The following is a 23015-nucleotide window of genomic DNA, read 5'->3' on the forward strand; positions in this document are numbered from 1 at the left end:
CAAACTTGGTGCCTAAATAATCAAAGCAATGTACTTTTGAATGATCTTTCTCCATTTTATAATTCTGACTGGGTAACAATAAATGATATTGTTTCCAATCTCATTTTTTAATATAAACATTTGTCTCAAATTTTCAATTTGTTAGTTTTGAATCATTTGGGTGTATATTTTTTCAATTGATCCAGAAGACAGATACTTGACTTTCTTCCAAACTGAAGTATTCATTAATGTACAGCACTTCCTTAACTTTAAAACTACAACATGAATAATAAATAGCTAAGTTTATACAGTTTTAATTCAGAAAGGATTTAAGTAAATCTTCTAAATAGAAAATTTAGAAGGTATAGAAAATTTGCTTTTTATATCTTGCATGAAGTGTTGTTATCCATCTCACAAAGGTTTGAATACCAGCTGCTTCTGAATAATTTAAACTGACTACAGTAAAGTAGTATTTGATAAGACTACAGCTTTCTTCTAAAAAATACCATTGACATTTGAGGCCACTCTCTCCACTCCTGTTCAAACGAGATGCGGAAATCCAACATTCCTTCCAAAATGATTGGAATTTCTATTATTGATCTTGTTTTTATTTGAGTCTCTTGATTCCTTTGAGAATCTCACAGAACTACTCTTCTTCATCTAGGAATAAACTATCTTAAAAACGATTTAATTTTAACTGTCTTACAAAGTTGCATTGCCATCTAGAAGATCATTTACAAAAGAATTAAGTTAGTAGGGCCAATTTTCAGCCACACTCAAGCTTGCCTAACATTGACATAAAGATACAGGTAACAAATAATAATAAAAGGAGAAAAAACAAGACACAATCATAATACCGTATGAACATAATATTAAAGTTTCATAGATTTTCCAGAATTATGTAAAAGATTTTTCCAATTAATTATTATGCAAAACTAGAAAATTTAAACACAATTTAAAATAGTCAATGTAATATTCGATCTAAACCAGGCATGTCAAACTCGCGACATCACGTGACTTTTCCCCCATTGCCAGCAATGGGGAGGGCGTGGTTTCGTTGTGATGCATCCGGCCCGTGGGCCGGCAGTTTGACATGCCTGATCTAAACCATATTTCACCTAGAATTGCAAGCTGAAGTAGATTTACGATAACACACAAAACCCTACTTCCACAGAGAACCTGTATTCTTAAAAAGGACCTTATGTATCTCCAAAATGCAGTCTATTTTTCTAAGTCCAAGTAGTCACCTGTTTCTGAATTTATGAAAATTATCAAAATACTCAACTTGAAGCTATTTGTATATTATTGTTGTTATGTAACATGAGATATATTTTAGGCATTTTAAAGACACATACATATATTCCGTTTGTCCTTGTTTGAAAATAATGGAAATATTCCTATAGCATATATTATCAAATAAGCTAGTATCATAACTAAACAATTTAGAGCTTTCAAATACAATAGTTAAACTATACAATTCCCTTCCAGTTTTGCAGATGTAATGAGCTTCAGCTGTGAAAAGGTCTTGTTGTATAAGGTAGGTAATAAATCATTATCAAAGTGAATACAGCTCTCATGTTGTTCCTTTTGAGTATAGCATAAACCTCATGGGAGCTTTGCAAAAATTATCAAATCATGAGATACACTTTTTAGTGCACTTATGGTTCCTGCATGTTGAGAACACTTATTTTAAGGATTTATAGTCTATGTTTTTTCACTATTTTTTTAAAAGATTCAACAACTACAGAGAGAAAGGCTGTTTGTTCTGTACTTTCAGTTTTGATATTTTTCATATGCTGTTTTGTTTCTGTCCAAAGGCCCGAAAGAAACATCTGAAGCAAACTATTACTAATTTACTGAGGTGGCAAAATATGAACCCATTTATTAACAAAGCTGACATAAATCAATCAATTTTTGTTAACGTTAAGTCCAAAGCTTTATTTATTTGTAAGAGTGGCTGGTCTTGCTGAAAAACAAATCTATCTATCTATCTATATATATATATATAAACTCACATGACCCTGGTCATCCAGTTCATTGTTTGTAAGCTTCAGTTTGTCAAAGCTAATCACTTGCCGCATCCAAGTCTCTCCTGAGGCAGGTGAATCCGGATGGATGTACACACGGGCAGGCACAGGTGAGTCAGCATTGCCAGCTACCATCCATTTGGAACTATGATAAACATACCTATGGGAGAGATTTATGATATTCACAGTGAAAATATTCTTTTGCAAGTTTGCTATAATAGAAGTATACTCTATAATCCCCCATCAGATTTTACTTGATGTTGTTTTATATTGTTTTTAAGTAGGGTTCATTATGCATTTTACTTCTGATCCTACTGTAAATTGCTTCAAGATGCTTTGGCATGGAAAGCAATATAGTAAATAAATAATTATTATTTATTTACTTTCTAAGGCTGCCTACTCTCCAAGAGATTCTGGGTGGCTTATAAGAGGGTTAAAAACATCAAAACACTAAACGCTAAAGCATCACAGAAGTAAAACCACCACACCAAGGAAGACAGATTCAAAGTCTGCTATGTGCTATTGTGTTCAGGCACTGTCTAAGCCGAATGTCTTCGAGAAGAGTCCAGTCTTAAGGCTTTCCTAAAAGCAACAGAACTGGGGCTATGCAGACGTCTGTGTGTGCATGTGTGTGCGTGTTCCAGAAAGTCAGGCAAAGCAACATATTTACAGAAGAGAAAAGAGAGGGATTGCTTTCCTGGTCTACATTACTTCTTTACCGTACAGAAAAATAGTTATAACATTGTTTAAGCTTAGTGGTCATATTTTAATAGAACAGTTTCATTACTGAATAAGTTATTCAGTATTTGTCTATCAGTAAATTGAACTATAGATAGAAAAAAATTGTTCCGAATCCCTCACTGATAATTAAAGCAATTCAAATATTATAATTTGAATCAACAAAAACTTTGCTTGGAAAAACAAATCAATTAGGCTTGTTATCTTAGAAGTAAATTTATGCCCTTAGTACAGGAATAAACTACATGTGTTTTATAAGAATTACACCCAGGTAAAAGTGTTAGAACTGCAGCCCACAAAAAGAAAGGGCCTTTTGTTAATGGGAAAGGCTTCTGACCCAGCAGTGCTTTTCCCTGGTGAATGAGAAGAGAGGACAGAGTCAGCTTTTATTAGTGGTCCCTCCTCCTTACAATCCAACGATACCTCTATTTCACAACTGATTGCACCTGAGAAACTCACCACCAATTCACCACAATAAGACATGATGGTAGCCATTAACCCGCACGGCTTTAAAAGAGGATTCATTTATTAGTTTTGGAGAAAGTTGTGGCAAATAGCTTACAGATAGCAGATACAAAGGACCGTGGAATGTCTGTTTCATGCCTATAAGTGTAGAGAAGTATCCAGTATCGAGAAATGAAATGTTGGATTAAGATGGATTTTGACCTAATTCAGGAGGATGATTTGTATGGTTTTTTTTTACCACTGAGTTGATAGGGCTGAACAAGAAGAATAAATCAGCAAAATCAACACCCGCTCCTTCTGTCAAGACAACAGAACCATCAACTTACAATCAACAACAAGCACGCAAAGCCTGTCTCTATCTCATCTCTATCTCTGTAAAAAGTAAATTTATTTATATTTCCTATTTCTAAACTGCCCACTCACTTAGAGAAGGGCTTTGGGTGGTGTATCCAAACATTAAATCTGTATTTGTAAGATTTCTTTCCTTATGTTTAGGTAATCATTTAGCAAAAAGCTCATTCGTAATACACTATTTAACATTCTTATTTCTGTGCAGAATTAAATGTAGATGAGAAATTATCTGCATGAGTTGTAAATTTAAGTTTCACTAAAGCTAGTAGTAAAAAATAAATATTTTAAAAATTTAAATTAAAAATTACCGGTAGGCTATTTTAGAAATACGGTCTTTTGTATAACACCTGCAAATATATTTGCATTCGTGGTGAATAGAGCAAGAAATTCTATTGAATAAGATTATTTAGAAAATTATTATTTAAGATCTGCAAGTGAAGGTGATTCAACTGCAATTCAGATTCATAAAAATATTTTATTAGTCTTCAATTATATGTATTTATTTGACCCTTACATGATTACTAAAATTTCTCAGCTGTTTAATAAATGACTGGGTCATTTATTAAGTATTATCACAATGTTACGCACTAGAATCAATTAGGATGACGTTTCAGAATATATGAAATGCAGAATTGGGCCTTTTTATAAATCCTTGGTAAGGTGGGTAACTTGAAATGGCTGAGTAAATACAAACGTACTTTTCAAGTAGACAGCTATTTGAAGTTACAACTGCCAAAACATCTTAGGGAGATATTTACGTGAGTGAGATTCGAACAGCTTGACACAATGGTCAGATATGGGAGATTTCATGCTATACACAACAATGAGCGTCTCTGCATTTGCGGAGCAGCAGAGGTAAAAGACCTGGCTCACATCCTACTTGACTGTTGCCTGTATAAGAGGGTGAGAGACAGGTATCTTGGTCTATATACCAAACGAATGACCCATTGGAATCCCCATATCAAAACAACTTACCTTATGTCCGGCCAGAACTTGAAAATAACATTTAACGTAGCACAGTACTTAAACAAAATGGTTCGGCTGAGATCTGCATATGTGGGACTGATTGGGCTAGATTGCAAGGGCGACTCCAAAATATAATTTTATCATATTTTATCTATATCTGAAATTATTGTACACTATTACAATTTCATTTTAGACTGTATTTTATTTCCATTTCATTTTAAATCGTATTTTATTCTAATTCCATTTTAAACTGTGTTTTATCAAATTCCATTTTAAATTGCTTTTACCAAATTTTAGTAACAATTTGTTGCTGGAACTTTGCACTTTGATATGGCCCAAGGGCTAATCAATAAAGACTTATTTTTTCTATAAATCCAAAAGATAAACCAGAATTGGAGAAAGGAGAATAAATATAAGGATGTTATGTTTCGTAACTTGGATTTTTTTTAAAAAAGAATATATTAACACATTTTCAAACAACAATGGTTTTAAAAGTACTTCCAGTAAATAAAACCACAATCTTTCCTCAGAGAAATAGCAAATATATTCTGAAAACAAATGTCTTAATTTCTTGAATTTGCTATTTTCTGAAAGCATTCATTACAAATTTACAAATTTAGGAATTCTAGTGGAATACTTGCAGATATACACCGCCTTCGCAAGGAGCTACAAGATTGAAATCTTACATTAATATATTTAACAAATGTTACTGACAACCATTCAATTGTACAGAAGTAAAAGCACATATTAAATAGCTAAATGAAACTTTTCCAGTATTTTCCATACTATGGTTTGTCATAACTTCGAACAGTCACTAAGCAACCAGTTGTAAGTTGAAAACTATTGATAACCAGCCCCAAATCATCCAACAAATAGGTTTCATGGCTAAAATGAAACTAGAATTCAAAGTCTCCTGCTATCTAGCCTGGCTTTTCCATACTAAAAATCAGAAAGGAATATTAATTCTATGTAATTTAAGTCTGTATCCAATATGGTTAACAGTTATATTCCTTGATTAAAAAAACAATTTAAAATTGAGTACAATGACATAAACTTATAAAGACAAGAGCCTGATAAATTATTATTAAATGAAATAAAGTTTTAAATACAGAGCAGCAAAAGAAACATATTTGTTTGAATGAAATCATATATTGTCTTGAATAAAATTATTTTTGCATGTTAGCAGAAAGCTATCAACCAAGAGTAGGTTTTCTTCATTGGTGACTTCCAAATGTAGTACAAACCACTGAAAAAGACTCCAATTTACACCAAATGCATATAAAACCTGGAGGAGATAGAGAAGGAGTCTGCTCGGAAGAATCTGACAGCTGGGCATCTCATCTCAAACAAGACAATTTTTCAATAAACTGATCTTATATTATCTAAGAATTTATAATAAACATTCTGAATTGTACCCATAAACAAACTACCAGCCATATAAATTGTAGTCAAAAGGTTACACTCTTTCTATAACTGGTCTAAGTCTACAGTCTGGCTACGGCATTTTAAGATAGCTGAAGTCTCCAATCTTCAAACGTATGGAAGTGATCTAATCCAGATGTAACTATACTATGTCTTACCAGTGCTAAGTCAGACACCTCAACAGGCATATTTGGAGCCAAGCAAAAGACTCCTGGATACCAATGAAAGTGAAGTATCCAAACTATGATTAAATCTAGAGATATCCTCGGACTAAGTATCCTATCTTTTTACTAGCCGAGAGGAGCTAGATGCTTTCATTTTGTTTGCTCTCATTCAATCCATACCAAACTGTATTTTTTTAAAAAAATCAACATTATCTTTGGATTATGACAGATAGGACTAGGAATCATCCAATTTGTGGTAACACCAAGGTGAAAAGCAAGGGACAATCTTCAGAAGGAATCTATATTTCATGCTGTTTAAAACTGATAAAAGGGTCAAAGGGCGGGGTCACAAAAAATTCACTCTCCTATCAAGTTCCCAACTGAAGGGCATGTACTAAGACAGTCAAAATAATTTCAATCCTGTAATAACTATCAACCCATATTCAAGTGAATCTCAGTAAAGTGTACAATACTCCCAAGGAAAAAAATGTATATTGCACGTCATTATATGCTCCTAAACATGTTTTACAAAAATCTGAAAATTACACAACATAATGAAATTCAAGGCTAGCTTTCTTCTATTAGCTTTTATAAACAAGAGAGAATATGGTTCAACTATTCAAGGACAGACATGATGTATATTACTTTTTCCAGAATTTTATCCAGTTCTTTGGGCTGTTTAAGCTGAAAAATATTCATCAAAATTGGAGAATAATAGAACTTTATTAAACTCCTTTAATGATAGTATTCAAGTCTAGTGGGTATGAATGAATTTATCTGCAAAATCCTTTGCTTAACTGGATGCAGTGAACTACTAAGCCAGCATTATTTCTTCGAAGCCCAAATATAGACCTACATATACCAGCAAAAGCTCCATTACCTAACTAGTGCACCTACTATGATAATAGAGAAAAAATATCTTTGTCCCATTTCTCTTTTAGAATATTTTTAAAATAGGCTTCTGTTCTACATTCTGTCATAATTTCTCAAGTCTTTCACCAATGTCTCTTCAACTTTCATTTTAATTTAAGATCTAATCTAATCTAATCTATCTATCTATCTATCTTAGGGCATTTGTTTAGCTTCATGAAGCAATCATACACAGGAATAATTGAACAACTATCTTTGGTACATTTTTAGAGATGGCATGAAAATCAACTGCTACACATCTACCCTAACAAAGAGAAGGACAGCAAATATCCAGTTGAATAATCATAATTCTAGTATGGCTGTGTAGTGTCCATCTTGAAAATATATTCAGTCCAGTAAAACCTATGCAATAATGTCCCATCTTGAAATAATTCAAAGCAGATCTAGGGTATTAAAATGGTTGAGTATTTCTTCCATTTCCTTCTCTTTTTAAGCGAAAGACCAGGTATGAGTTTTAAAGAGATGCTTTATCATAACTGCTTCATGAAGCAAACTCCATCCCACCACCTCTTTAAGGCTAAAGCAAAGCAAGTACATTTCTTCTTTTAGCTTTGTAGTGTCCTCTAGCATTTCACTAGCTGGAAGAGGTTTCTGTGCTGTCACTAGTGGACCTGCTAATCAAACGTCAAGATCTCTGTAAGGCATACCACATCACCTTTGTCTCTTGACTAGGTAGACATCATTTCCATGGCAAAACAGACAAATTACAGCTGTTGTAACTTTAGCCACCGAGTAGTTCCATATTCATGCAGTGTTGTTTTTAACTGGGCTAGCAAAGTGATTTGCACCATAAAGACAATCCACTTCACTTCAGTCTTACTAATTACAGTGAATCTATTTGCAAGTAAGGAGCTGAAGGACTGTTGCTTACAAGATAAGAAAAATAATGATAACAGGATATTCAATATGTGAATCAAATGTAAAATGCTCAAACACAAAAACAAAAAACAATAATCAAAGTTGGGGTTGTTCATGGGCAAAAAGAACATAGGAATTTGGAAGGGAATTAAGCACAATTTTGTTATTTTCCAAATAAACTATATATTTTGCAGTTCCCTCATCCCATGTATTAAATATTAATGCTACTTTACCTGTATCTTTTGTTGTCTACAGGGACAATATCCATAGCAATGTAATACTGCTGATGAGGATCTAGGCCTGAAATTTTCACTCTCATTGCAGGAAACATTCGTCTGAATATAGAAAAGAGTATTTAATAAAAAACAGATTTGGGAGACAAAATTAGGAACAAGATTGAAGTATAACCCTCAACTCTTTCTCATTTAAAGTTATCTGCAAGCTTTTTTTCCTTTTTAAATCATTAGAGCCAATTCACTCACAAAACCCTAACACAGGGGGGTCAAACTCACCATGTCATGTGATGTGTCGTGACATATCTTGACTTCCCCCATTGCCGGACCTTTGACACCCCTGCATCTCAGTAACTTTTACATCTATTTTAATTGTTAGTGAAATTCCTTCAAACAACAAACTCAGTATAGATGTGAATTAGCAATTTTGTTTTTAATTTGTTGCTCTGTTTAAAACTCACATCAGAGGCTGAAATAGCAGCTGCAGCTACTCATAAATATGATTTTCAGTTTGTCATTCTGATCCTCAAAAATGTTTTCTCAAATGTAAATAGGTACAGCTCATTTTCATGTTGCAGTGCCCTGAATATAAACATTTTCCCTCTAGGATTACATGCATACATATGCACACACACCCAAATTCATATCTAAACAGATGATCAAAACTATCAGTTCTGTCACGGGAAAAGAAGATTTATGACTTTATCAGCTGCTTCTAATAATTAGCACAGTGAGAGTATAGCATGTCACCTTTTCTGCAGTGAATATATGTTACAGAAACAATAAGCATGGTTTTAGAGGTGAATTTCCCAGGACAGGGTTATACTACTTAAAATGTTTTGGGGGAGGTATATATGTACAAGTGTGTATATACATAAACTCCAAATCATCTAAATGATATTCATATAGTATATAGACACATACATGTCCATAAAGGTACCATTCTAAATGTGTATTTAGAAACAAATTCCAATAATACAGTAAAAAGACATTAAATATTTAACAGGTATTCTAAAATGTATTTATATTTCATATTTCTAAACTGCCCATCTCCCTCAGAGAGAAAAAATACTTCAAAAATTATCTCAAAAATTACTTCATTAAGAATAAAAAAATCCACACAGCAATTTTGCTACTGCCTAACGGAAATCACTACATGGACATTTATAAAGCACTGTATTGTATTTCTCAAATTAGCTGTTGAGTAAAAACTGTCTTAGCTTTAAAGGAATTTCATAACAAAAATATAGTATATTTTTCCTTCCATAAAAGGACCATAGATTCAGTTCTATTTTCCTAAAATTCTCAGTCTTTTCTAAAAGTATGAAATCTAAATTACATTCTAGAAATAATAAATTAACATGTTTAAAATAACCAAGAAGCAAAACTAACTATGGCTACCTAGTTAACATTTTTTTAATCTGTAAGATAAAAAGGAAAAATTGACAGGAGCCAATGTTAAGCCAAATATTGCATTTCAATCATTAATAATGCCTCACTGAAAATAAAGAAGGTAACATATGGCTTCAATAAAATGTGTTTTTGTCATTGTTAATGCATTCAGATATATTTCTATAATGCAGATTTTTATCATGTATACATTCTTTACAGAGTAAGAACAAGTTATCTTTAGGATAATGTATTTTGTTAAAATAATGAACAGGAAACCTACCATTCCTCACGTTCTGCATCATTTATAATTCTAATAGCCTCTCCAGCTTCATAATTTGCTAAGTTATTTTCACATATCAGAAATTTGAATTCATACCCACCATTCTTAAATATTATGTTAGAGATAATTTAAATTTCCAACTTTCAGAACAGTAAAATGTAAATGTTTGTATCTAATTAGCATAATGGTGAAAGTTTGAATATAAAAAATGCTTGAGACAATACAAATTATCTGAAACAGAAAACCAAAGGCAACCAATGGTCTCTCCTGAATATTTTGCTTCTGATCTAATCTTTTGATTTTGCTATTAGAAACATCTCTTTGACTCATACTTCAGGATGCTAGAAATGGTAAATATTTTCACTGTGGTGAACAAAAAATAGATACAACAGAGAATAACATTTCAAGCCATATCTAACATTAGATTTTTTAAAATAGACTGATCATTATGGATAATAAACACTTTAATTCAAACCAATAGCCTTTCCAAGGAATATATTGAAGATCAGTGATTAGCTGGGGGGGGGGGGGAAACATCGTTTTTTAGGACCGTTGCTAAAATTGTGTTCCTTGTTTTAAAATCTCTCTCTAAGTATGGCAATACTGAGGACCCAGATTGTTGGGGGCAATAAGCTGACTTTGTAATAATGCCGCTTGGGGGGGGGGGCGAAAGCCCTAATAAGCAGGCATATACATAGAATGAAGGCTATTTATATTTATATATATATTTATTAGATTTTTATACCGCCCTTCTCCCGAAGGACTCAGGGCGGTGTACAGGGAAATAAATATTAAATACAAAGTACAAAAGTTAAAAAACAATTAAATAATTATGCCCAATTTGTGCTTAGATTGTAAGCCGCCCTGAGTCTTCGGAGAAGGGCGGGATATAAATGGGATTAAAATAAAAATAAATAAATAAAAGAACATGGCAATTAATTCAAATAATTTACAACCAATCCCTGCAATCCTGTATGTATGCACATGGACGCAGTTTGCATTTCGAATTGGTATGTCACTCCAAAACATATTCTGACTTTTTAAGATTTACTTCCAAATCAACACGGAGGGGGACGGATGGGCTTTTCATAACGTTATTCCAAACTACTTCGTGATTTAATTATCCATTTATTTGGAAACTCGTCCACCAGCAACATACACGTTCGGGTGGAACGGGCTCGTTTCTGTGACCGAATTTTGAAGAGCAACATGTATGTAACCCCCGTATTCTAAGCTAATCTAATTCGGCCGTAAAACCTTCTACCCAAAACGGAAATTCCACAGCGCGTTTCAGAGCCGCGCCGATTCTCAAGATTTAGCGGCACTGCCGGTTTTTTTTTTTTTTTGAATCACTGAGTCGGACGATTCGCCCTGCCTTTTTTTTTTTTTACCTTCCCGCCTTGGTAATAATCATCTCGGTGCCGATCTCGTGGAAACGTTTCCAGAGCTCCGCGCCCTGCAGGTCCACCCGAGGCACTTGCGGGGCAAGTGAAGGCGAGGCAGCCTTGGCGGAGCCTGCAGGAGTCAGGGGAGGCGACGCGCTGTTTAAGAAACTCTCTTCACGGCCACCTGTAGGAATCAAAGCAGAGGAGGGAAAGATATGAGGGGGGGCGGTAGGGCAAATACACGGCCTAAAAGCGCTAAGCCGAACCCGGAAGTAGAGGCGACTAGGGGAGCTATCTCTACGCTCCCGGGTGGGAAGAGAGAATATTTTTTTTAAAAAAAAAATCCCACAGAAACCCTAACCACCAGGGATCTTCAAACTTGGCCCTTCTATGACTCGTGGACTTCAACTCCCAGAATCCCTCAGCGAGCGTGTCTGGCTGAGGAATTCTGGGAGCTGAAGTCCACAAGTCATAGAAGGGCCAAGTTTGAAGACCCCTGCGCGCTTTCCCCCCCCCCCCATGGAAAAGACGCCTGAAGCGTGGCTCGCTTGTTTCTTCACCGCAGACTCCCGCGCTTTATGCGCACGTGCCTCCCTTAGAAAAGGGGCGCGTGCTTTTTTTCGTGTCGTCCGCCGGTGCTTTTTTTTTGGGGGGGGGGGGTAGCGCCAACACCGCTCCCTCGGGCCTCAATTCCACGCGGGTGTCCGTGAACGGGCAACGGTTTGGGGGCGAGGAAGCAAAACGAAAGGCTCGGGAGAAAAATCTGGCTGGGAAAAGGCGGGAATTCGTTCCCCTCCCCCACCTCGAGCGTCCCTAGGCAAAAAAGAGCGCCAGGGCCCACCCGGGGCGGCGAGATAACGTTCATAGAGCCGGCGCGTCTTTGCGATCGGTCTCGTGGTTCCTTTGCAGCAAAAAGGCAGCGGAGGCTAACGTCAATTAGGGCTGCTTCCTGGAAATAATAAATCGCCTTCCTCAGAAGCAGTCTTAAGTTGGTTTCGCCTTCACTCTTTTTAACGGTTATTATCGACAGCCGTCCCTTTTCCAGGGCCATTTGAACTAAAGTCAGCCTCAATTTCAGGAAAGACAGTTCGCCCTGCTCAATACTTTACACGTCTTTTAATTGCGGGCTCTTTTGGGGAATGGATTGGAAGCAGATTTTGGAGACTTCACCGCGTTAGGCCCAAATCCTACTTAAAAGGCGGCAGAAACGAAAGAATTAACTGAAATCCCGAACCGCTTTCTTTCTGCACTGACTGTACCTGGGTGTACTGACTTGGAAGTAAACTGAGACAACAAAGAGCCTTAGTATTATTTCATTTTCGGATGTATTGTAAAATACAGTTTCATGGATTTTAGGCCTCTTTATCCAATGCGCCCACAAAAACATCATCATCAAACAAATAAGCAAAAACACCACAATCAACTTGTTATTTTATATGGGCAGATTACATTGACTATTTGCCCAAACAGTTCAAACAAAGAATTTAGCAATCCAAAGTACATTTGAAGATAAATCTGTAAATTTCAATTAACTTAAATACCAAATTATTGTTTGTAAGAAAACCTGTGGTCACCTATATTTCACTAGAAGGAAAGTATGTAATATTTTTTATCAATTTAAAGGGGGGAGGTTAAAAAAACGGTGGGATTCAGCCAGTTCGGCAGAATTGGTATCCAATATTTTGTTGCCCAAGCCCAGAATGGACTTCTGGAAGTGGTGTGCATCCAGAGAACCGGTTGTTCACATATTTAAATACCACCCCTGGTAAAAAATATTACTATATATTCAGTATATTTTAACTGATTTGCATACACTGGATAGGACCATAATAAACGCAATGTCGCTGTTGGGGGGGTGTTTTAATAATATTGACATCTACATTTTTAACTACTGTAGTTAGCTATCAAGAGAAAAAAATATGTCTCATTGTCATAAATAACATTTCAGTCCAAGTAAAAGCGAAAAGCTGAAAAGTAGTAAGGATTATCTGGTTAAAGTGGATCCCATCCATGTTTAAGTTAATATAAATAATTTTTCCTAGTAGCGATTTAGAGTAAACAGAATTATTCCTAGAAAAATGCCTATCCACAAAATGTAAAGATCTTGTTTTAAGTCGAACTAAGTCAGGTTTGAGAATATTATGTGCAGCTCATCTGAGAAACCCATAAGTGAATGACCTTCCTAGACATGTCTATGGGGTGTTCAATGGAGCTTATTCCCATTTAGTTCAATGGTATTCACCACCAGATATATGCTTTGAGGACTGCAGCCTAAAAACCCTACCCCCATCAGTGATGGTAATAAATATTATTTCCTACATTACGCAAAATGCTTAATCATGTAAGAATTGATAGATACTAAGCTTAGACAGGACAATATTAAACTTTCTGTAGCTTAGCATTGTGGGCCAAAACATCAAATTTGGTTAGATCTGTATTATTCAAATTCAAGCAAAAGGGGTTTATTCAGTAACCAGGTTCATTTTTAGGGTGAATTTTTAGGGTGTGATTTTATTTATTTATTTCCAATTGGACATATGCTTTTTTTCCTTCTAGAGTGCAAAGCTGCTGGGGGCTGAGTCCCCCTGAACTCCTTGGCTAGGAGATTATTTTTTTTTGCAAAGTACTGGAGCTGAAGCATACTAGTACTATATACCCACTGTGGGCTAATCGCACAGAAACCAATTCCTTCCAGAAAAACAAAACAAAACAGAATAAAAATACACTTCACTTCTTATCATTTTACTGTGTGGTTATTAATGCTTTACTCTTTATTAGTAAAGACTGAACAGGGCATTAGCAAGTAGAACTTGGCCCAGTTGTTTTTAAAAATCCTGCATTTTCTGCTACCAGGACTGGACCCTATTGATGCTTCTGAAAACCGCAGGACAGTCTGGGTAAGCTGAAGGGAAAGGACAGGCCGCTGAGCCAAGCTATGACAGCCTTCTCTCCGACCGAGAAGAGACATCAGTCTGGGGATTGGGACCATTGAAAGTCGCGTTCTTTTGGAGGGAAAACGTCCCCATTTTTTAGTTATGACCAGGCAAGGAAATTTTTTGGGGGGGGGAGAGAGAGAGAGGTCTTTCTTAAGTGGAGAGCGAGTTGTGTAAGCAAGAGGACGCAAGGACTTACCGGGAGCTACCTCCCGGACGCCACAATTCTTCGCTGCTTCGGGCGCGGCCGAGCAGGTCTCAGCGCCGGAGGGCGAAGTGGCGCTCTGCCCGGCGCCTTCTCCGGAGTCCGCCTCGCAGCTGTTCCCGCCGCCGCCGCCGCTACCTTCGGACGGCGTCTCTTCCCCGTTGACTCCAGCCAGCTTTCGTCGCTTCTGCGGCGGCGGCTGTAGCTGCGATTGCCGCTGCTGCTGTTGCTGTTTCTCGGCTCCGATCAACGCCTCCACCGAGAACGCGTGAGCCTTGAGGCTCAGCACGGTGCAAGGCGAGGCTCTCCGCTTCTCTGCCATGTCGGACCGGCGAACTGGAACCCTCCCGTCTTCTCTCTCGCCCCCGCCGGCTGCTTTGCTCTTCCGGGCCGCGCCGCTCGCCTTGCCTTCGCTTCGCCGCTCCTTTCGCATCCACCTCCTAGCAGGCTGAAGTGGGTCGCCGAGCGTTACCCCCCTCCTCTTCCCTTTGCAAGCCCAGAGGATCCCTCTCTATGCCAAAGCGGGGCTTCCCGTCCTCCCCTCCTCCTTCTCCCGCAAGCTCTGCCTCGTCTGAGGGGCCAAACAGCTCTGACATGGGTAACAAACGCTCTGCGGACACAAATTAGGGCTTGGAATTGAAATGTGTTGCCTTGATCTGTCAGCACTTCCAGGCAGGAGACCGGTGGGAAGAATTTGCTCATTAGTGTCAGTGGAGTGGCTGGGGAGGGGCGGAGACCAGCGAGGAGGAGGGCTGTCAATCAAGAGGGGACTTTGGCCAATCAGAAATTAGAAATACCCTCCCCCTCCCCCCTCCCCCCCCCCCCGTTGCTTCTTCCTTAGAGGGTACTAAAAATGCCTGGTTAGAGAAGCCAGAGTGTGTACTTCTTGTGCTTCTTTGATTGGACCCTCAGAGCAAGACTTTCGCTTTCAGGCTGTTACAACCTTTCATCTTTCTCCCGACCAAAACGGCAGGCAGAAAGGAGAACTGAAGTTCTCTCTCTCTTTCACAGACTGGACGACGTGCTGTCTTTCCCTCAGATTCTCAGTTCTCCATCCCGAAAGTGGGAATAATGCAAACAGAAATATCCACGGTTTTAAAGTAAACTTTTTTTTTTACTTTAGTTCACTTGTAAAGTGAACTAAAGCAAACATTTCAATACTGTATGTCATTGATAAAAAAATAGTTGAGACCAGTAAGTTTTAGGTTTGCCTGCCTGCTCAAGAAATACGGGCTGCTGTTAATAACTTTTTCCCATATGAGCACATAACTGAGTTCTTCTAGTAAACATATCTCCTAAAACCAATTATTTACTCGTTTCCAAAGCCAATTTATCAGTGACCTTTATGCCAGATTGATAGAGTATATCATGGTCTGTCTCTATATATACAACATCCATCCCAAACTGGCCTGAGCTTCAAAGATTCTTGCCGGAATTCATAACTACTAACAGTGGTGATGATAAGTATATGCCACAACAAAGTTTGAGAATAAGATGCCACCCGGTTCTTTGTTGTTCTTCTTACAACAAAATTGCGTGACACTTCCTTGGCAAGCTAATAGAATGAGATTCCCATTATTTCTATAGCTATTTCTTTCTTTCCAGGTCTCTAATGAAGATCAAGATATCCTGAAGCAACAGGAATGGGATGCCACCCATGGCCTTCCAGGTCCATATTCCTCTTAAAATCGTAAGTGGTAACTATGCTCCCTCTAACCTGCCTGCAGTCCTGTGCGTGAAACTTCTGACTTGCTATCTGAGCTGACTAGCTTCTTCCCGACACCTTGCAGCTGATGGTCAGCTTCAGGTATTGCATTGTGAGCAACTGCTGCTCAAGAGCAATCTTTCTGCAGAGGAGAAAACATAAGGGGGTCTCTCTGTCTGTGTATGAGAAAGAGATATATCAGGGTCCCTTTTTATTAACACACACACCCCCAATATGGCAATTCAAACTGGGGAGCTTTGATGTTGGGAATATTCCACCCCCTTAAAAAAAACCACAAACTTGCAGGCCTGCAATACCCAAAAAGTTCTTCCTATGCCACCGCCCAGTATCTATACACTGGGACACATCCATGCTTTCCTCCACTACTTCTACCCATCACAGAAAAAAAGAGCCTCTGACTCTGCCAAGATCCATACTAGGAAAGGTAAGGAGGGGCTGCTCGCTGAGCCTTCCAGGGAACTTCTGCAGCACCCATCCTTGTTCCATGTTGGTAATAATGCCGCTTGGGGTGTGTGTGAAAGCCCTAATAAGCAGGCATATACATAGAATGAAGGCTACTGCTAAGCTTGTAAGCCGCCCTGAGTCTTCGGAGAAGGGCAGGATATAAATGGAATTAAAATAAATAAAATAAATAAATAAATTAAATAAATAAGGCATGGAAGCATGAGCTTTGCCTATAAAGAGTGGCTTTCTCCAATATTCTGACCCAAGGCTGGGACTTGACTAGGGCCAGAATTGGGCTGAACCACCTGCTTGCAGAAGCTTTTAGCTGGTAATGCTTGCAGGAATCTCATACGCAACTCAATATTCCAGGGGCTTTGCTCTGCAGCTGCTATCTAGAGCTGCTCCTGTACATGGAAGATCAGTTTAGCAAGCAAAAGGTCAGCATTATGGGGAGGCTTCTCTACACAAAATTTAGTTTTCATTGGGTACACACAATGCTTGCAGGTAGTTTTTGCTCACATCACATCCCTGTTTCTGGTCCTCCCACATATTTTCTCGCTTTTTTTGACTCCAGACAATCCAGATACACGCTGTAAAAGCAACCGGGGGCCCAAGACGATCCAGTTGCTGCTCAGAAAACATACTTTGTGCAACTACTTTTGCAGCTGGGAGGGAGCACCGGTGTATTTAATTGAATGATCAATATCTCCCTTCACTTCTTGGGTCTTTTGATAGCAAAGTATTCAATGATGATTTCCCAGATGGTTGGGATACACATCAAGCAAAAAAACAAAAAATCCCAAATGTGCCAGATTGTAAATACTTTTGCTGAAACAGAATAATGGAGTTTTTGGTATTTACTTGAAATTAAATTCATTATGTCAGCAAACGTTCTAAAAATAAACTTGGATGTCTTATGGAACTGTTGCCAAGTTAATTTGCCTAATGAATGACACATCCCTTGAAAGAAATTTATCAATTCCAAAACAATAAACAAAGAAACAAAAACCATCCCTTGCTAATACTAGACAAGCTTGGCAACTTTGCTTTGCTCAGAGGGGCTCCATATTTTGCTCAGTTTATCATTAACAAAAGATTTTCACTGGCATGAAGCATGAACATCAAAGCTTCATCTCAACATCAGTTTTATAATTTCACCCCACCCTAATATTTTCTTTTTGGTTTTTCAATAAAATATATTCTTTTTGAGGGAATTGAAATACTGAGGTATCATTCCAAAAAGGCCCTTTGAAATAGGCTACTCCAGAGTAAGCAATCTGGTTGTTGATTCCAAACAACCAACCTGAATATACCCAATTTGGTTGAACTAAGTGCCATAATTCGAATTCTATAAATTTAAGGTTTCCAGAAGAGTCGCTTGTCTTAATCTATTGCAGAAAAAAAACAACCCAGAAGATTTATCAGCAGTTAAAATTAACAGTTTATGATACCATAGGACATTTTAAATGTGAATATAATAATGGTCTCTTAAAATTCATTTTATTCCGTAATGTAACTCTTCATTTGCATATTGTAATATAGTTTCAGTGCTAATCCCCTTTGTAAATTACTGATTGATTTATTTTACTCTCTTTGAGTGAGAAATCACTTTGCAATATGAATTTTAAAATCAGTAACAGGTTCATAAGTTTTATATGCCTGTTTTGCTTTTTGGCTTTTGATTTGGGATTCTGGCAAAAAAAAGGTATATTAGAAAAATGATATCCTGCCAAGAAGTATATTAAACACAACTCATTTGCGGCTTCAGTGGCAACAGAGTGATGGAAATAAGAAATACACTAGGAAAAGAAATATACTGGGGTGGGGTGGGGGGAAGCTAGAAGCTCAAAGGTTTTGAAACCCGTTGCTTTGGTGTTCCTTTTCCTCATGGACAGGCTCTCTTAACCCACCTTCCTATTTTGGCAATAAGGACAAGACAGGATATGAGTCCAAAATCAGACCAGCCAGCCCCAATCCAGATCTCTCTCTCTCTCTCTCTCTCCCCCTCACTCCCTCTCCCTCTCTCTCTTTCTCTCTCCCTCCCTCCCTCCCTCTCTCTCTCTCTCCCTCTCCCCCCCCCCTCTCTCTCTCTCTCTCACACACGAAAATTTTTCAAAGCTATTCGGAATCCCACCACAAAAAGCTAGAAAACTTTACAGAAAAGAAAGGAGGCATCAGGAGCCATTCGCCTAGCCTTACAGACAAACTTCTGCAGGGTCCAGGCATCTTTCTCTGACCCCTCCCCAGATGCTAAGGAGCCGGGTATTGAATTTAAGGAAGGAGGTGACCTGTCCTCGGGTGAGCTGTTGGATCCCTACAACCCCCTAAAAAAGAATGGGACTTTTTCCTCTTTCGGAGAGGATAATTTCAAGTGAGGGGTCCTCGGTGCCCTTAGAGCTTGGTTGTTTTCTTGCAGAGATTTCATTACCCAAATTAGGTAATGAAACATCTGCAAGAAAACAACCAAGCTCAGAATGTAGCAAGGACACCTCATTTCAACCCTGAGCTACAAATATTCTCTCAGTAACTTCAATGAGTTGTCCATACTCTACCTTCTTGTGTGAGAGATGGCTGAGGCGGAAAGGTTGTTCTTCTAATGAATTCTCAGCTGAGTTTAATTATTCCCACAAGCCATCTGCTTACTATAGATTTCACTCTGAGAAAGTGAGCGCAGTTTTTTAAAAAGTAATTTAATGGCCAAAAGAATTATCATACTTGAAATCATTGCATATGTGCAATCGATTTACTTTTCCCTTATTTAAATTGCCCTCCCCCAGTTCTATATTATTTGGGGACCAAAGCATAAGATAGTGCGAAAGAAAGCGATAGGGTTTAATCCCATTTACCTTTAAGCGTTCCCAATCTGGCATCCAATATATTACAAATGTATTACAACTATGACTCCTATCACCCCCAACCACTATGTCACTGAAGATAATGGACTCTGTAGTCTAAGAAGATAGCTTCAATTTAATGAAGGCTATTAGGAAAACTGGGGATGATAAGAGGTTAGTAGTGTAGCATATTTGAAGCACCAAGTTGGGAAAGATTACTTTGGAGTACCTAGTTCCACTTATCTCCATCATTTTTGCAACTTCACCTTTCAATATCTTTCAGTGTTCCTTTTGGTTCTGTTCTTCAATCTTGAACACTGCCCTGGGGGCCTCAATGAAAAGGCAATAGAACATGTTACGTTCAATAAATAAATAAATTTCTCAAGTAAATGTGTTTCTTCAGTTTGTGCCTTACTATGACAATGCCCTAGAGAAAAGGTAGGGCTATTAAAGAAAAATATTTCCTTTCATCTACAGAGGGGGAAAAAAACACTAAAATTGGAATCCTTTTGCACATGTGCTTGAAAATAAGCCTAATCCAATACAAGGAATCTTCCAGAAATATTAAGTCAGTTCTGAATGCAAAATTGTGTGAGGATTACAAAGATTTTCTTGGTGTCACCAGCAAAATTCTGTTCCCCCGTTTTTTATCCCTATCTTTCTGGATTTCATAGGGTGCTTTGCAACTACATGTCAATATTGCTCGTTGATTTTCTCGTACTAAAGAAAGAAAAATAAGCGTTATTTTCAAGCATTGTTATTGCCACAATTTTCTACACATGCAATGGAAGTGAATTCCAACCACTTCTAAATAAGTAAGCGTTTAGGATGCTAAAATCATAGTTGAAGATAAACAAGAAAGGATATTTGTTGAAGGAATTTAGGATCGGATCATTGTAAATTTATTGATGGGATTTCGTGCAGATGGGATTAAAAAGTTTCACGCTGGTTTAAAATAATTTCCCATGGGTAAGGCAATAGGAGAGATGTTTTAAAAATTCATTCTTGATCTCTGTTCTGCTTATAAAGACCAATGTTCTGGGTTGGAACCTATTGCAAAAATGCATACTGCTCCAATTCAAGGACCTTTGAGCTCTAAATGGTTGCCCTAAGGGATAATGGCCATATAAAAACCTATATCATTTATTTCAGCTGTCATCAAGGATTCCCTGCCTGGGAAAAACCACCCAATACCATTTCTCCCCTTAGTGACCCCTTTAGTCAGTTGTCTACCATCTAACTGTATGAAAGACAAGAGACTAAAACAAATCTTTGTAAAAGATTGATCTGTCCTGTACGAAGGCTGAATTATCCCTTTTCTTCTACTTCCCGTTTTGTGTTATTTGTCTTTGATTCTAAATGAATTCATTTGGAAGTAGATTTACCTTGGGAAGTTTACCTTCAAACCAACATTTCTGTTCCTTTGATGCATTTCTAGAGTAACGGAATAAGCCGCCCTTGACTCAAAGGTTGGGAGGAAAGAAAGTAGGAAGGAAGGAAACCACTTCAAAAGATAGATGTGTGATTCACTGATGCGGCTTGCAGGTAAACCGCTTGTTAGAGAGCCTTTAGGGATTTATGAGAATATTCCACATTAGCACCATCTGTTCGAGTTTTGCCAAAAAAATGGAAAGGACTCTTTTATAGATCGCTGTCTAGTTGCCTCGGTTTGTTAGCATAGGAAAATAAATTTAGCCGCTTAATGCCTGGGAATAAGCCCCGTAGTGACACCCACCAAGCATTGCCAGCAAAACCCCGGGGTAAGAGACGAAGAACGCCTGCCGCAAGCAAGCAGGCAATCGGAGCGATTTCTTCGCCCTCCTCATCCAAGTCTCAGTCTGCTTTCAAGTAAATATGAAGACGGCTCCTTCTCAAACACTGAAACCCGTCCCTCCATCATCCCGCCTGTTTTCCTGCCTCTGTCGCAACTCCAAAAAAAAAAGAGAATTATTTTAAGTCCCTCAGTTAAAAGGGACAGAGCAAACAAATACAGGAGATCAACGTTTTAAAAGGAGGAAGAGGGAGGAAAGCGATGTACTGTGCTCCCCCAAAGATGGGCAAGTAGAGGGGTGCGCCCAGCTCCGGAACTGCGGTCTAGTGGAGCCTATTTATTCGCTGTTAGATCCCGGTTTACCCTCTCCCCACCCCCCACCCCGCCGCAAATCCCAAGACTATCTCAAACTTGGAGGTCTGGCTGGCTTGCGCTGGCTTGCGGAGCAGCTAAGTCCGAACTGCACTCACTGAGCGCTGCAAAATTGCCCTGAGTAGTGAAAGCGTCCTCTGCATTCGCCAGCCCCGGACAACTTTTAATTTTTTTGTATTCATGGTTTTAACTGCCCTGTAAACCGCCCTGAGTCCTACGGGAATAGGGCGGTATACAAATCCAATAAAACAAATAAATAAATAAATAAACTTCGCTTTCACGTTTGTTTCTATTTGGGCGTCCTAACGTTTTGCCTGAAACTCGGCCGTTGCAATGCCTGGATTCGTTGCAATAAGTCCATCTTCCAGAGAGAAGAAGGGTAAGCTGAAGGTAGGAAAAGGAAAGAGAAGGCTTACTTCTAGCGGTGGCTTCCACTGAGCAAGTTTCAACCCGAATTTGACCAAATTTGACCTTGGTGGCGCAGTGGGCTAATGCCTCCTTAAGTAACACCAGCTGCCTGCAATTAGTGCAGGTTCGCATCCCACCAGGCTCAAGGTTGACTCAGCCTTCCATCCTTCCGAGGTAGGTAAAATGAGGACCCAGATTGTTGGGGGCAATTAAGCTGACTTTGTAATAATGCCGCTTGGGTGTGTGTGTGAAAGCCCTAACAAGCAGGCATATACATAGAATGAAGGCTACTGCTAAGCTTGTAAGCCGCCCTGAGTCTTCGGAGAAGGGCGGGATATAAATGGAATTAAAATAAAATAAATAAATAAGTAAAACCGAACTTCCTGAATATCACCATTGCCTCGGCCCAAATCGTCTCCCCCGCAGGATATTGCCTCGGTTGATCCAACGTCTAGTTGCTCTGCACACATTTACTTGGGGACAACTCGTTCATTGAGAATCGGCTGTTAGTTTCATTAGGAACATAATTCCCCCCCCTCCCCGAACTTTAAGAAGTAGGTTTTCAAATCTTTTGGATAGCAGCTTCCATCAGGCTCAGGCCGCGTGGCTATTAGCAAGGAAGTAGCCAGCATCTAGAAACCGCTTTTTCCTGAAGAGATAGTTGGCGGTGCCGTTTCGCGACAGAGTGGTCATGGTTGCGTTTCAATGCACGACAAAGCTTAGAAAAGCCACCGTCTGTTGGCAAAGGCAATTCCAAGAGAGTTTTTGCTTTTTAATGTGTGAACGTATATTGCTATATATGCATTTGAAAGCGTTTCTAAAAACTCAGTCTGAAGCCCAGCGCCGTTTAGACAACAGTCGCCCTATTTAATCGGGAAAAAAAACGAAAAGAAAAAAAAACAGGGCACCTTCACTAAACGGCTGGGGGATAAAGGGATAACTTCAAGATTACACCACCAGCCTTTTCTCCTCATTTTGGGAAGTATTGTAGATAAGCCGAAAGTCACACGGCGAACTTCACGGCTAAGCGGGGCTGATGCGGACTTAGAGTTTGACCACTCGTATTCTGACATTCAACCACTCCCCACAAACCAAGTCATTTTTAGAACTCCAGATGGCGGAGAGAACACGC

General features: G+C 38.5%; 1 protein-coding gene across 2 annotated transcripts in view; it reads right to left on the bottom strand.

Moving 5' to 3' along the window:
• Positions 1 to 14736, bottom strand: part of TBX18 (T-box transcription factor 18) — a 32356-nt gene extending 17620 nt beyond the window's left edge. Inside the window, exons 1-4 of one of the 2 annotated variants that reach the window (XM_081326692.1) lie at positions 14347 to 14736; positions 11197 to 11374; positions 8134 to 8235; positions 1995 to 2166 (exon numbers count right to left, since the gene is read on the bottom strand). In XM_081326692.1, coding sequence (XP_081182818.1) covers positions 1995 to 2166; positions 8134 to 8235; positions 11197 to 11374; positions 14347 to 14650 — 756 coding nt within the window. In that variant the 5' untranslated portion in view covers positions 14651 to 14736. Of the gene's footprint in view, positions 1 to 1994; positions 2167 to 8133; positions 8236 to 11196; positions 11375 to 14322 lie in introns of both variants that reach the window. The other variant, XM_081326691.1, reaches the window with a different exon arrangement.
• Positions 14737 to 23015: the final 8279 nt, after the last annotated feature.

The sequence above is a fragment of the Vipera berus genome, assembly GCF_964194415.1.
Source record: "Vipera berus genome assembly, chromosome: 1".
NCBI lineage: Eukaryota > Metazoa > Chordata > Lepidosauria > Squamata > Viperidae > Vipera > Vipera berus.